Here is a 17336-nt window from a genome sequence, read left to right on the forward strand (position 1 = left end):
CGATGTAGGATGGGAGCGCTAGCAAAATGCGACTTAGTAGAAGAGAAGGCCTTGGAGACCTCTTCAGACCACAATTTGGGATTTGCTCCCTTCTTGGTGAGGACTACCAAGGGAGCTATCAAAGTGGAGAAGTGGGGAATGAACTAACGATAGTAATTAATGAACCCCATAAAGTGCTGCACCGCTTTAAGAGAATGGGGTTCTTGCCAGTCCATCACAGCCTGTAGTTTGGCAGGATCCATAGCCAATCCCTGGGCGGAGATGATATAGCCCAGGAAAGGTAAAGATACCTGCTCAAACATACACTTCTCCAACTTTGCATAGAGGGAATTTGCCCGTAAGAGGTCGAAGACTCTGCCAACATCTCAACGGTGGGAGTCAATATCTGGAGAGTAGATGAGAATATCATCCAGATAGACAACAACCGAAGTGGAGAGCATATCCCAGAAGATATCGTTAACAAAGTCTTGGAAAATGGCTGGGGCATTACAGAGCCCGAAGGGCATCACCAGATATTCATAGTGCCCATCCCTGGTGTTAAAAGCTGTCTTCCATTCGTCCCCCTCACGGATGCGAATCAGGTTGTAAGCATCCCGCAGATCTAATTTTGTGAATACCCTTGCTCCCCGAAGCTTATCAAAGAGCTCCAATATCAGGGGCAGAAAATACTTATTCTTAATGGTGATGGTGTTAAGACCCCTGTAATCTATGCATGGACGTAGTACCCCGTTCTTCTTCTGTACGAAGAAGAACCCAGCCCCTGCAGGTGACACTGACTCAAGAAGTCTGGAAAAGCAGCAGTAACCCTTTGTACAGAGTCAGACTGAGCGAGACACTGGGACTGACGTCTCTGCTGAGCAGGCTCCACTGCGGCAGGAGAAGAATGGGAGACCGCAGCGGAGATGGCCCGATATTCCCTCTGTGCAGAGGCGGGAACTCGACCCCTAACAGTGGTTACATTGAAGTGACAGACCTGAATGAATCAAGCTGAGTTTGGCATCTTTTATTTTTTTTTAGTCAGTGCCATTTAAATATCAATTTAAATTCCCTAGAAAACATTTTTCATAATTATCTACAGCTTTACAGGCACTGGCTGACCCAGATTCATTTAGTGTGAGGAGTGTGCACAGAGCCTATATGGAGGCACAGACCTTCTCGCTCCAATATTATAAAAACATAGGCGCTGTGTATGGCTATATGGTGCATTCATATGGCACGGTATCACATATGTATTCTCTCCTATATGTTTCTGGAAACAGGAGGGCAGGTGGGGAAATTATGTGTATTGTAGCACCTGATGGAGCATGCTACGGTGAAACACAGGTGTGCAGTGGTACAGCTTGTACCTGCATACTACACTTACATTGTATGTGTTAATGTACAGAATAATGTCTGCACTAAACAACGTTACTGTGTTAGTTACTGAACAATGAAAGTTAGATTTCAATTCTTGTTTTTTTTTAAGCATATTTTTGCATCTGTATTACATTATATTATATGTGTGAGCAATGCAATATGGGCTCCAAATGTAAAAAAAAATCAGTACTTAGCATAGTTACTTCTGCCTTAATGATGCCTTATGTTGTTAATATGTTACAATACTTGTTAATGATACGTTTAACATTTGTAAGTATAACATACTGCGTTTATATCCTAGATAACTCTGCTAATGAAGAGAGAAAGCAAAAAAGTAAACCTGTTAAAATAGGAGAAAGGTTCATGAAGAAAACATCGCATTAAGAAAAAAAACAATTACCAAAGTCACTACGTGGAGTATTGATTGAACATATACCGGGTAACAGGAAGGACAGAGATTAACACTTGCTAATGAATGACACTGAACATATGGAGAGATGTGATGAATCCCACTGGGCTATCGGTGTGAAAATTAATAAGTAGCAGTAGAGTTCAAGAGTAAATCAAAAACACTAGCGCCACAAATCGCTAATCAAAGCTGGACTGCTGGGGTGAATACAGAGCCAATGAATCATTTCTTATTTGTACCCACCTGCCGGAGGATTTGTGCTGCCATGACATGACTGCAATCAAAGATAATGCGGAATTCCCTTCCTCTCTTCATTTCTTTCAGAAGTGGTCGGGCATCCTCAGATTCTGGAGGGAGTTGGCGGATTTTTAACCGGATGTTATATCTGGCAGGGGCCATAATGAGCTCTTGCAAACGGATAAGACCTATGAGAGTATATCAAGAACTGTGAACTGAGGGAAATCATATAGTGGGAAATTGCACACAATAATTTTTTTGTACATTTTGTGAACAGTAGGTTACTATGAAATAATAATAAAACTCTAAAAGCAGATATAAATCCATATTAAAATAAAATTATAGTCTGTGAAATAAATACATAACCAACCCATACATCTCAGCCTCATAGATACAAAATGATAATCTTTATTGGAGTTTCAATAAAGTATTAGCTTCAAAAATATATGAAAAGGTTGTGTACATTAGAAAACTTTTTGTGTGTGTGTGCTCTGTTACTCAGTGGATCCCAATTCCAGCCACTTTCAGTGGGCACCATGCAGTGTAGGACTGGGGTGCCAGTAACATTGACGTTGGGGGGCACTTTTCACCTGCATACCAATATTACACTACCTTCGTTCACAAATTTACCTATATCTCTATAGAATAATAAACTGTGTAGTTTGGTTAATGAATAATGAGAATGATTGTTTCTTTTTGTACATTGTCTGATGATTTCACATGTGGAAGGCTTGTAAGTATAACTGCTGTGCATGAAAGAGTGAAGTTAAATGCTTGAAGATATTCTTGCACATAAATAATCTATTTTCATATTGTTATCACATCATCATACCTGTGCTGTCATCATAGACCACTGTGGCTGATCTCCACTTTAAAAATTGTACAAGATCCAGAATGGCGTGACTAAGAGAGGCATAGTCTGGGTACAAGTTTACGTAGAAGGAGTCTCTGTTATCTAGAGGGTGGTGCTTCCATCGGACCTGAATGTGTGGCACTTCCAGTGCGTTGCAAATAGACTGCACAGCGTTAGATGAAGAACTGTGTGATGGACCAAAGATGGCAACAACTCCAAGAGCCAGCTGGTCACAAGCTGGAATAAAAAATGCAATAATATTTGTCCATGTGTTAAAACTGCTAGAAAATGATCCCTATTATATTTATTATTATGGGACCATCTCTGACCTTTTATACATCAATATTTCACTAGCCTGGATTTTCTTCATTCCATTTTATGAACTTAATACTATCATTATACTTACAAATTTTAATTGAATAGCACTGCCCAAATTATTATTTTTTTTTCAAATTAATAAGGAACAGATAATGCTATTGGTTCAATTTGCATCTCCTACACTATACAATGAAATACAGCGTATAGACAATGTATATGATTTATGAAGGGTCTGTTAAGGGCATTTCAGCCCGTGGAAAAGAAAGGTCAATTTTTATTGGTTTAGCTCTGGCCACAATAGGCAGTGGGCTCATAAATTGTCTATGACCTAACTGGATAAGATGGTAATAACTTGACCATTGAGCACATCGTGGTTACATGTAATACTTAAAGTAAATCAACAAGGATAACTGCTTGACCAAATTATGACCTCCAGCACAAATCAGAAGCAATTTGTCTCTATGGAGCAAAACATAATGTTAACAGCTTGACATTGGCTGGTGGTTTAGAATAGATGACTAGGTATTGTAGAAAACTCTATTAAATACAGAAAAATCATATGACATGTAAAATATGTAAAATAAAGATAGATAGATAGATAGATAGATATGGGATAGATAGATAGGTTTGTTCATTTAACTGTAGGTTGATAGCCTTAGAGTGGCATATACAATAGAACAGGGAACCATCAAAGGGAGGTCATCTTAACGTGGTTGATGGGCATACATGAATTGGCCAATTGATGAGCTAAGAACCTTCATTTTTTGTAAGTATATCTTTTTGAGTAATAAAATCTAGATTCAATGTTTTTCATGTTTTCAATGCTTTCACGTGGCCTAAACTTATGCAGAATGCTGCTGTGCTTTCTTTTTCTATATAATGCAGTCCTTGCAGCTTGCACTTGTTCACACTTAGGAGGTGCTGGTTAGGTTTTCCTGGATAGATAGATAGATAGATAGATAGATAGATAGATAGATAGACAGACTGATAAGATAGATGTACGAATAATAAATGGCATGTGGCAATATGCCATGTTTTGTAAACTCCTCTATGGACTATTCAAGGGCCAGTGCATTATTTGTGCCCTTCTTCACTAGTTCATCAAGTTTCATTAATTCTTTCAACCACTTTAACTAATTAACAACTGTTTATTTGATCGTGTACAATGCCTAGGTTATTTTGCTGCCTTGTGCCATAACTCATGTTATGTTTCTGTTTATGCCATGACTTGAATATGTTGACCTTTGGGTTGAAATAACCCTCACACAACACTGAATTAAAGACAAAGACATAGTGATGGATTTCAAAGACCACAGCAGAAGTTTGTAATTGATGGATACAAATAAGTTTATAAATAATAAGTCAATATAGAGAAATCGCACAACACATTTAACATAATCCAGCCATCATAGAAACAATCATAACTCTCGCCATAACAAGACATAACACAGGCATAACACAGGCAATAAGGCTTCTTGAACAATAGGATAACTTGTAGCTGAAGAAATCTACCAATATTCTGCTCACACAAACTACTCTTCAGCCATAAACCATCTTGGAGGCAATGAGACACCTAAGGAGGCGATATGGTAAAACAAATTCTGACTGCCCAACTTACAGCCAGTTACACCTTAGTTTTGAAAGATACATACACCCCAACAGCAAAAAGGCATCAAGCTAGTAAATTCCTCCATGCAACCAAGGCACGCTTTGTATCAGCCTAAAGGGCAATGTAAAATATATCAACCCCAACATTACTGAGATGAACATAAAGGACAACAATGTCTGGGATCTTGTCTAGTTGAGTGCATGAGCAAAACTCAAAATTTGATACCAATTCATAGATATTAGGCTTCTGGCCTATCCTCCATATTGGTGGGTTCCTGTCAATTCCTGCAGCATGTAAGTTCTTTCAGTACTCTATTCAATATAACTGTCTCCAACTTACCATTATCATCACCACCTAGCTAGCTAATCCCTCATTCCGAGCTCCCATATCTCTGTATTTACTATTTTAAGCAATAATTTAAACAGACTCATTTAGTTGGCAGCCAGCTGAAATTATCTCAAAGTCTATAAAATCATGGCATATTACAACTTTTCTCTGACCTTTCCTGTTCGCTTCAAAACTGTCGTAAAGATTGATCCTCTGAATATCGTAGGTCAGTGTTGTGTTTGGTAATAACGTTCGATTCCTGTTGATGATATTTGCAGCAAATCTAAAGGCTTGTTCTTCTGCACTCACAAGCTGCCCAGTGGGTCCTTCCAAAAACTCAAAGATGCCTCCTGTAAGAACAATAAAGCACAGTTAATCAAATGAACCATAATACAAAAATGCACTATTGTAGAGCTCTAAGAAATAATTCTGACTTTTTATACAATACATGTGCAATAATCTAATTGATAATGTAATGTTTGTCGCAAAGAATAGAATTGCTAATACTAGGTTCCTAAGTGACAGTTACTTGATAAATTAGCACTGGCATGTTTTGTGTCTGTTGACTAAGGTCTCCTAGTTCCATTTCGTTGTGTCTTCTTCTCGGGGAATCAAAGATATCACATGTGAGTCAGTGGAATTCCTTATTTATTAGACTACACATTTGGCTGCATGATGTTACCCAGCAGACCTGTAAGATGCTGTGATGGGTAGTGCTAACATTTGGATATGATATACTAGTGATAATGGGTTCTGGTGGAAAAATATGTGCCATAGCATTGTGGTAAAATGTGGGCTGCAGATGGCAGCTTCTTGGTAAAACCAATTGGTCAATGTATGGTAGTATTCTTTCAATGTACATTATTCTATATTGATTCCAATATCTGCTATGGAACCAAATAACTTTGGAGCAGGGCTAATGTGTAGACTACATTTTCTAAATTAAAAAAGCTATATTTCTCTACAAGTGTTCCTTGAAATTTTGCTTTTCACATGTAAATCGATTATTTATATGTAAGGCATATGTAGACTGAGTACTCTAATGTTGGTTTCAATTTGCTCAAGGGATTGGCCATACAAATGTTGGGTGTTGGAACCTTGTAAAATCATGTTAATAAGATCATAAAAGTAATGATAAAGAAAGACAAAAAGGAGAAAAGCTATCTAAAATTCTGTATTCCAGTATCTGATTGACTGGCAGCTGAGATGTTAAACATTGAGCTTACAACTACAGATGAAGTTTGTCAACCGTTCTTAGTGCTAATAGACAAATAAATGGTCCATAACTCTTTCTAATACAGACTGAAACTAGGAAGATTTAGTCCATCTGGATCCTTTGTCAATTAGACATGAGAAAATTAAAACAACAATTAAAGAAATATGTCCCCAATGAGAAAAATAAACAGCGGAGATCAAAATAACGAGAAGTCTTTTAATGAAGCAAGCCATGGCCATATGTTGGATCCTCTGCTCACTGTGCTGTTCAGAGACATCATTAATAATAATAAAAATAATACGTTTTTCCACAGACATCGTGCCATTAAAGAAGAACTTTAAAAGTTTTCTCTAGACATTTTGGTGTCAGAATTTGATGGAAGTGCATCACAGCAGTACTAAACAACCATCTCACTGTTTGGTTAGCAGAGTGACCTGACCACACTCCAGTCACATCTTCTAGCCAAGACTGCCATTGTTATGCTCTTTGAAGCGTGGTCAGCCAAGAAAAGAACGTGCTAATTACAGTAGTGGGTGCATTATTCTAACCCATGATGTGGATGGCCTTGACAGCTGCACATGCTAAACACATTGGACAATAAAAAAATGACCGTGAATGACATATTTTCATAAAAATCTTAGTAATTCATAGCTTTATACCTTGTTTTGCTTGAACCTGCTTTCATCTGTGCTTGAACCCAGACTTTATATAACTATGCTACCTACATGACATATTTCTTCTTTTACTTCATTTCTACAGTACCTCTCTCATATTACAGTTTCCATCTATGTACATTAGAAGTTTTTTTCTCCCATTTGCCTTCTAACACCTTTGGTTGACTTTACCTACCTTTGTTACTATGATTTTGTTTATTAATTTTGCACTACATCGATATATTTTAGACCTCACTTAATGACTAAAATACTGCCAGTGCCTTATAACATATTTATTTTTTTATTATACCGATGTAGCAAGCGGCCAGTGAACTATTGTGGAGTACTATGCCGTTAAAGATACTCTTTACGCCGTTACTTATGCTCTTGGCTTTTCATGCCAGTCGTGCATTTAGTATTAGAAGAGCTCGCTACTGTAATGGCACCGAGTGATCATAACGCACTTCCTTGCAAGTGTAGTGTGCCGGTTGTTTGACGCCACTTGCTACAACTGTAGAATGGCCATAACATCCCATGAAGCACATAAAAGGCATCAGTTTGAAAAAAAACCCTTTAATATATGTTTAGTGATTTCAAAAATAACAAATACATACGTTTCACTGATGTATATTATGTTAGAACTACTTACAGTTACAAATGAGTGGATTAGGCAAAACTTTAAATTATCTGTTTAAAGGAAGTTTGATTTTCCAGATAAGTAATTCTCCACCAATTTAATATCCATTATGTGCTACTGTCTCTCTACATTATAGAACATAGTAAATGTAAGATGTAAAAAATAAAAAATAAATCCTTATACTCACCTCTCCGGCCCATCTGCTCCTCATAGTCAGCCATCTAGATCTTCTTATCACCACAACTTGCCTAAAATCATCAAGATTCTACGCAAGCATGCTTAAGGTCACAATTTGTGGATTTCTTGATGTGTGCAGTGACTTTACGTATGCATGTGAAGAACACTTCCGCTCTTGGCTGTGATAAGATGCGACAAAGAAGGGACGAGTGATGATGAGGATCATAGGAGCTAGATAGGTGAGCGGTGAGGTGATTATAAGAACTTTTTAAAATCTTTTGATTGTATTTTACAGGTCAGAAAAGTGGTGGGAAAGCACAAAATCATATTTTTGGTGAATCCCGATTTTTGAAAAATTTGAGTCGAAATCAATTCCACTCAAATATATTCACTTATCTCTATGTATGACCTTTATTGTTCTAAAAATAGTATCATATATATTACTAGGCTTTTTTCTGGCTATACTCTCAGTCAGGAATATATTTTCTAAAGCAGACACATCCACTCAAATGTATGTCTGTGTAAATTTGAATTAATATTTTATCAATAATCACAGAGTCACAGAAAAAAACACAATGTGACAGGAGCACTCTACTGCTCCTTGGAGTTAGGTCAACACTTTGGAAACCATAAAACCATCCAGTTAATATGACACACGCTTGGCCCCTCATCTTTATAAAGGTTAACAACGCAGTTAATGTCAATTCAAGATGAAATCAATAGAAAATAAGACCTGTGTGACACAATGTTGGATAACGATGATAAGTGATGAGTGTTTTACTGTGAGGGTCTGACACACTGCGTTTGTGAGATGAGCACAAAACATATTGAAGCAAGCATATAAATATGCAGTAAAGAAGAGAGCGGGGGAGGGATGTCCTACCAGATCAAACATAATCATCACTGATTCGATGTAGAGAGATTAGGAGCTGATAGCCATTTAAAGCCTGTGTAAAGACTTTACAACAACAGGTCCAGTGAAAAAAAGAGATAAGGCCTTAGACTGCTGAATGTTAAGGCCCTGGAGCCAAAGAAATTGAAGTAGATAAAATTAAATGGTGATGTGTTCTAAAGCATGCAGAAATGTTTCTCCCTTGGAAAGTGTGCATAGTGCTGTTTTATTTTACTTCAAATTATTATGCACATTGTGTAAGATGGCAACATCAAACTTGTAAAGGATAATTAAAGAGAACGCATAAGTCAAAAATAAGCAAGGTAAAAAAGAATCCCAGCATAATCTGTAGGTGACAATTTCATTATTTTTCCTTCTTTTCTCATAAGTAAGTCTGCAGGTAATTCTTCTATTACTTAGTTATTGGTATATAAACCCTATGGGGATAATTCATAAAATATTTTACACCGGATTTAAATTTGAAAGTAGTGATTGTTGAAGAATTTTGAAAGCTTTTGGGTTTTGATATTGACCCTTCAAATGGGGCTTAGTGGAGGGGTGAGTTCAACTATGGTCCATAAGACTAGAGATAATTTTCATCAGAAATTGGTATAAATCCTAGTGGAAATTATAGCTACATTTACTTGGTGTAGATCTTCCATCCTGGTGCACAAACAGCCTAAAGATGTACCAACTTTTGCGAATAGTTGTGCTCATATCAATAAATTTTGTGTATCTTACTACAGTCTTGGAATGCTAGTATTCATTAGAGATGCATGAGCCAGACTTTAAAAGCTTGGAGTTCGTAGCGGACAGTTAGTGTGCAGTGCTAAATGCCAAACATAATCTTCTCCCGGAAGTCTGCTGCAATGTTCGGAGTTCCTGGGGAAATCCGGGAGGAGAGAAAGACATTTTTTCAGCAGAAAAAGTTTGGTCCCCAATTTTTTCAATGGGGTTCTGGTTCAAGTTCAGGTATAGTTATGGTACCAGAACCAAAATTTGGAATAAAGTTTGGGTCGGATACCAGAACGCGAACTTCCACAGGTCCACTTATCCCTGGTCTTAATGAATTCCATCCAATATTTATGTTCCTAATGTACACACTTCTCATGAAGAAGTCATAAGAAAAAGACATCATCAGTCTGTTGCACAGGTGGACCCCAAGCTATGTTTCCAAAACCAATAGAGTTTTCTGCATCAGCCTATAAAGTGTTTTAGAGACAATTTGACATTGTACCATGCTGGGACAAAAAAGCTCTTAATTTGCCATTGTCTGGTACCTCAATAAAGCTCAATATTCAGAACATATTCTCAATAATATGGTGCACTACAAAGCATTCAAAATTTTGGAAATTGAGGAAAATTGGGAAATATTTAGGTTTTTTCTAACAAATAGTAAGAAAGGAAGATAGAAAGTAGAAGAGAAAGAGGAAGGAAGAAAGTAAGAATGAAGGAAAGAAAGAAAGAAAGAAAGAAAGAAAGAAAGAAAGAAAGAAAGAAAGAAAGAAAGAAAGAAAGAAAGATGAAGGAACAAATAAAGAAAGAAAGATGAAGAAAGAAAGTCAGAAAAAAAAGAAAGAAAACAGAAGAAAGAAATAGAGAGAAAGAAACAAGGAAGGAACAAAGAACAAAGAAAGGAGTCATGTAGTCTTTTATCGTTTTAACACATCATATGAAACATACTGTATGTTGGACTAATATTGTCTGCCCTTTAAAGATTAGAGGATAAAATGAAAATAAAAAAAATGAAAAAGTAACTAATACTCTTTAGCAAGATCAATTGGCGCACTAGCTGTGCACTCCCAGCTGAGCTGGGCACCACTGGGGGAGGGGGTTTAAAAATCAGTCAGAAGACTCCACCAGTCTGCTTGCAGTCAAAATGGGTACTCAAATATAAATTAAAACTGATAATATTTAGTAACAAGTAAAGTTTCTTTTTTCCATAGATGTTAAATGACATAGGAAAGATTTGGCGATTAATAAAATGAAGAGACTTTCAAACTGCTTTACTTCTGCAGCAAGTAATATAAGCCGGGCAGACATATGGTCCAAATTCTCTTTGAAAGTACACATGCTACACTTGAGTAAGATCAAGTACATCCGTCTTCATTTGGCAATGCCGGGAAAAAAGCCTGACTTCTGATTACTTTTGTGAGCTCTATATAGTAATTAATACATTGATCTCCTCCTCTGTTTTTAGCGATTGAGGCTGACGCAGAGTGCAATGTGATATGGGATAATAATATACAGAGTCTGCATTTCAATCAGCAATATGACCTCATACTGCATTATATTGCTATACATTGTTAGCCTATAAAAGTACAGCATGCTGTAATTATTTCCCTAAATAAAATGTCTGCCAACAAATTCTGAGACTAAGACATTGCCAACAAATATCTGAGAATATATAGACATCCTCCATGAATTGAGGTTTTCCAGACACTAACGTTGGCCAACATGACTCTTCTTCTTCTGTTCTATGTGGGCGTATGTTGTATTATGCTAACAAATACAAGCAATGAGTGAAAATATTCTGAATAGATTTGAAAATAAGGTACTAGAGGTAAAGAGACACAATAAATATACTAAATAATTATTCAACTGATGGAATACAGAAGTGAACTCTGCGGAGATATACAAAAGTGGAAATCCATTTATATAAATGAGTGAGTGGCATAAGGAAAAAAGGATGTTCTGGTCAAAATAAGAACTGTTTGTTGGAAAATACAATATATAAATGATGGGACAAGAGCATTTTTATATTTTCATAATAACATTTACCATGATTTTAATATGTAAGGATAGTATGTGATTACAGGGCCTGTGTAATATTCCTTTACCACCATGTAGCCTCATGCAATGGCCTAATTTTGTGGAAGAGGACTTAAGGTACCGTCACACTCAGCAACTTTGCAAAGAGAATGACAACGATCCGTGACGTTGCAGCGTCCTGGATAGCGATCTTGTTGTGTTTGACACGCAGCAGCGATCTGGATCCCGCTGTGCCATCGCTGGTCGGAGCTAGAAGTCCAGAACTTTATTTAGTCGCCAGGTCGACGTGTATCGTCATGTTTGACATCAAAAGCAACGACGCCAGCAACGAGCATAGGGGGCGTCGCAGCGTCTCCTTCTAGCCAGTCAGTACGCTCCGGCTGTTTGACATGGAGCTAAAAACCAACGAGAACGAGAAGTGAGTCGCCGTTACATCACTGGATCGCTCCTGCATCGTTCTGGAGTTGCTGTGTTTGACGTCTCTACAGCGACCTAAACAGCGACGCTCCAGCGATCTAGTTTAGGTCGGCTCGTTGTCTAGATCACCGCAGCATCGCTGAGTGTGACGGTACCTTAACATGTAAAGATCAAAGCATTAAACAACAAAAGCTGAAGAACTCTGAAAGATTACAATCTTAATGGAAAGGAACTAGCTGAGTCATTTTTGTTTCTATACCAAGCAAATTTTACGTGGTGAAATGCAAGTATAGCAAAAAAAAAGCACAGCTTACCATGAAGAAGTAAATAGTGCACGGGAAATATAAAGATGATTGTTGCCCAAGTAAAAATTAAGAAGCTTACCTAAATACTTTTAGTCTGAATACTGCCCAGGTGTCATTGCTCCAAACCCTAAGGATGGAGCTACATGGCAACTTTGGCCGGTGTTGAGCGAACAAAGTTCAGTAGGTGTCGTTGCTACATCGCAGCGTCATACAAATGAATGGGTCACAAGCAAGTGGAAAAAATCTGATGGTGCTGGACATCTTGAGACTTGCTTTTCACATTCGCTGTACTCTCAGGGGTCATAATTCAACCCTATGACACTGCCATGTAGCTGCAATATCAAGAAAATCTTTGGTCACGCGGCAGGTGTAGTCACCGTGTAGCCCCAACCTTACTTATACTTTGTACTTTGTTTTTTGACCTCTGTATCAGTGATGTAATAGCTAATGGCTGGCTTATTTCAATAGCTAATCTACCTTTTCTATCATGGCGGATGCAGACACAGAGAAGGAGGCTGACTCCGAAATTAAAATGAACCAAAAAGCCTTCAACAGACATAAAATAGCTAATGAAAGAACATTTGACTATATTGTAGCCTCTTACTACCCCAATTGGTTTGGCTAAAGGTTATATAAATGCTATTTAAATATAGGAAAATGATGGTGCTAGTTATCTTCATGTAGAACAGAATATATGATATTAATCCAAACGGTGTGAATGAAAAGCTGATAGCAAAAATTATATAGTCACCAAATTCCCAACTGATAATGCTGAACTTGATAATAAAACCTACGATAGAAGCAAAATGAGCATATACCCTAATATAAATAGGTAAAAAGCAAAAGTGCATATAAATAACATAGGGTACTTAGTAAGCACCAGCGCCAAGGTGATCCCAATCGAGAAGGTCCTAACCATAGAATTAAAACTATACTGACTGTTTACACCTTGACGCTGATGGGTTGACTTCAACGTTTTTTGTTCAAAAACAGTGTTAACTAAGTGCCCTATGTTATTTATACGTACTAATATTTTTTATTTAGCTACAACAGGGTATATGTTCATCTTGTTTCTTTCTTAGGTTTTGTCTGTTTAATGGCCAGTATGAACATGCTCATGCTCCTACACGTTGCATGTATACCAAATTATACTCTAGCTCATTTCTTTCAGTGGAACTTGGCAATAAGTACAGAGTAAGATCTTTGCTCTATGGAGCAGACTTAGCACGACAGCACATAGAACTTATCAAGTCCCATATTATCAAGCTGTAGGCACTCCATTGCCCACTATGTAGCAGAACTGGTTTATATATGCTCCCATAAAATCTGATTCATATATTATGGATCCCAAAAAAATGATTCGCTCTTTTTAGAACCTTAGTAAACATGTATATTACAAGACAAGATGCCTTATATTCCAGTTTTAAGAGTTTTGATAACATATGATAGGTGATATAATTGTTTTTGAAACTGTTTTCATCATGTGTAAAAACTGCAAAGAACCCCTATCCAAATGATTAAGTTAATATGGACCATCTATCTATGCAAACATTTTCGCAGCATTAAAGCAGTTAACAAAATACTCCACCGTTCAAGATGCATCCTATGTTTAACTCTAGATAATTACAGAAAACATGTGAAAAAATACACAAAGAAAAACCAACACTAATGACCTGCACAAAAAATAATTGGTCCAGAGATGAGTGTGGTCACTTTCTCATGATGGTGAATCGATTTTGTTCTGCAGTCTCCTGTGTATGTGATTTGTGCTTATTCATGAATTCATTCTGTAGCAGTGCCAATCCCGAGGCGATGAGATCAGCCTGACAGGCCTCTCTCTCTAGAGACTGCTTAGCTGCATACGCCATGCAAGAAGCCTTATCATTGGGGAGCTGGGTGAACACAAATTAACACAAGAAAAATGGCACCGATCCAGATTGTATCGATCGGCTGGATTATTTTCAGTAGGAATCTCTGCCCGTGTTTTCATATAGAGTCCCCTGGGAAATGGCTTTTTCTCTGTGCTGCAGAATAGAAGCCTTGACACTCTGATGCAGGTCTGGAGCCATTCTCTTACAGCATAAGTACAAGAGTAAGTTACATTTTAAGTAGATCTATGTATGCACTATGGGCTTTTTAGCAAGACTGTCATGGAAAGGCAATATTTTACTTCCCTTTTTACCAAGAAATTTATTTTTACCTATTTCTAATGTTTTCTTCTGGTTCAAATTTCACAATAGGACTGTTAAGACTACGAATGCTCAAAAATATAAGCTTTAAAGGCAAAGTGAGTACTTTCATATTTTTATGTCATTAAGTAATGAAACCTCCTGAAAACACTGAAGTGCCTTAATCCTTTCTAAGTCCTAATAATATACTGTTCATTAGGATGAATTCATACATGACAAATTTGACAAAAATAATTCTATTCACTTCAGTGGATAGTTCACGGTACCTGGGTGGCATTTGAAGAAATGTAAAATCCTCGATGGCATAAAAAGAAAGTTTTTATTAACCAACTAGATGGTGGCCCAATTCTAACGCATCGGGTATTCTAGAATATGTATAGTAGTATATAGCACAGGCCACGTAGTATATAGCACAGCCCATGTAGTATATAGCACAGCCCACGCAGTATGTAACACAGCCCATGTAGTATATAACACAGCCAAGTAGTATATTGCCCAGCCAAGTAGTATATTGCCCAGCCACGCAGTATATTGCACAGCCAAGTAGTATATAGCACAGGCCAAGTAGTATATGGCACAGAGACGTAGTATATAACACAACCACGAAGTATATAAAACAGGCCATGCAGTATATAACACAGCCCACGTAGTATATAACACAGCCACGTAGTATATTGCCCAGCCACGCAGTATATTGCACATCCATGTAGTATATTACACAGCCACATAGTATATAACACAGCCCATGTAGTATATTACACAGCCCACATATTATATAACACAGCCCACGTAGTATATAACACAGCCACATAGTATATTGCCCAGCCACTCAGTATATTGCACAGCCACGTAGTATATAGCACAGCCACGTAGTATATAGCACAGGCCACATAGTATATAGCACAGAGACGTAGTATATAACACAGGCCACGCAGTATATAACACAAACCACGCAGTATATAACACAGCCCATGCAGTATATAGCAATGTGGGCAGTGGGCACCATATCCCTGTTAAAAAAATAATTAAAATTAAAAATAGCCGGCCGCGACCAATCAGTGGCCCGGGATTTCCATGACAGACAGACGGAAGTACCCCTTAGGCAATTATTATTAACCAATGTGGGTTTTTTTACCTTCAAAAAGGCACCAGTCTGGCACTGAAACATATTGGTTAATAAAAACCTTCATTTTATACCATCGAGGATTCTTCATTTCTGCACGAGCAGCCCAGATGCAGTGATCTCTCCACTGATGAGAATTGCTATCTAGAAGAATTTTTCCTCCAGTCACAATGAAGCAAATGAGGATTTTAAGGCTCTTGCAGGTTTTGTTTCCTTACACAACCCCAGCATGTGAGCACTACCATTGCTCTCACCCTCTCTCTTTTCTCTTTTGGTATTGCCCTATGGTGCACTCGTGTCCTAACCAGACCTCAGCTAAAATATTTCTATGACTATTTTTTCATCTTTTGTATGGAACTGATTTTTAGAGAGATATGTTTTTGCAACAAACCTAGCGCATGTGAATTTATCCTAAGGGTCACTTTTTAACAACAAATATGATGATATGATCCTGGACCCTGATGCAAAGTTTGGCTCCTCAACCATGCCTCACGCTTTGCTTTACTGGTCTACTCATCTGGAGCAAAGAGACCAATTGGCTGTGTACTCTAACCTCTGTGTTTTCTATAGTTATGCCCCTGAAAATAACAATATTTCTTAAAGGAGATACAGTGGGGAAAAATATTTAGTCAGCCACCAATTGTGCAAGTTCTCCCACTTAAAAAGATGAGAGAGGCCTGTAATTGACATCATAGGTACACCACAACTATGAGAGTCAAAATTAGAAAACAAATCCAGAAAATCACCTTGTCTGATTTGGCAAGATTTATTTAGCAAAATATGGTGGAATATAAGTATTTGGTCACCTAAGAACTTGCAAGATTTCTGGCTCTCACAGACCTGTAACTTCTTCTTTAAGAGGCTCTTCTGTCCTCCACTCAATACCTGTAGTAATAGCACCTGTTTGAGGTTGTGGACAGGTGTCTTTTATACTGATAACAAGTTCAAACAGTCACACTCCAAACTCCACTATGATGAAGACCAAAGAGCTGTTGAAGGAAATCAGAAACAAATTTGTAGCCCTGCACCAAGCTGGGAAGACTGAATCTGCAATAGGCAAGCAGCTTGGTGTGATGAAATCAACTGTGGGAGCAATAATAAGAAAATGGAAGACGTACAAGACCACTGATAATCTCCCTTGACCTGGGGATCCATGCAAGATCTTACCCCGTGGGGTCAAAATGATCACAAGAACAGTGAGCAAAAATACCAGAACCACAAGGGAGACCTGGTGAATGACCTGTATAGAGCTGAGACCACCATAACAAAGGCTACCATCAGTAAAACATTACGCCGCCAGGGACTCAGATCCTGCAGTGCCAAACGTGTCCCCCTGCTTAGGCCAGCACATGTCCGGACCCTTCAGAAGTTTGCTAGAGAGTATTTGGATTATCCAGAAAAGTATTGGGAGAATGTCATATGGCCTGATGAAACCAAAGTAGAACTGTTTGGTAGAAACAAAACTATCGTGTTTGGAGGAGACAGAATGCTGAGTTGCATCCAAAGAACATCATACCTACTGTGAAATGAAACATGGGGGTGGCAACATCTGGCTTTTGGACTGTTTCTCTGCAAAGGGACCAGAATGACTGATCCATGTACATGAAAGATTGAAAGGTGCCATGTATCGTGAGATTTTGAGGGCAAACCTCCTTCCATCAGCAAGGGCATTGATGATGAACGTGGATGGGTCTGTCAGCATGATAATGATCCCAAGCACACCGCCAGGGCAACAAAATAGTGGCTTTGTAAGAAGCATATGAAGGTCCTGGAGTGGCCTAGCCACTCTCCAGATCTCAACCCCATAGAAAACCTTTGGAGGGAGTTGAAAGTCTGTGTTGGACAG

The 17336-nt window shown here is 38.0% G+C and overlaps 1 protein-coding gene across 1 annotated transcript in view; it reads right to left on the bottom strand.

Annotated features, from left to right (window-relative positions):
* The window catches only part of GRIK3 (glutamate ionotropic receptor kainate type subunit 3), an 811677-nt gene that overhangs the window by 465832 nt on the left and 328509 nt on the right, over nt 1-17336 (bottom strand). Inside the window, exons 2-4 of the mRNA XM_077295874.1 lie at nt 5283-5459; nt 2835-3092; nt 2009-2190 (exon numbers count right to left, since the gene is read on the bottom strand). Of these exons, the coding sequence (XP_077151989.1) occupies nt 2009-2190; nt 2835-3092; nt 5283-5459 (617 nt within the window). The remainder of the gene's footprint in view (nt 1-2008; nt 2191-2834; nt 3093-5282; nt 5460-17336) is intronic.

The sequence above is a fragment of the Ranitomeya variabilis genome, chromosome 3 (genome assembly GCF_051348905.1).
Source record: "Ranitomeya variabilis isolate aRanVar5 chromosome 3, aRanVar5.hap1, whole genome shotgun sequence".
Taxonomy (NCBI): domain Eukaryota; kingdom Metazoa; phylum Chordata; class Amphibia; order Anura; family Dendrobatidae; genus Ranitomeya; species Ranitomeya variabilis.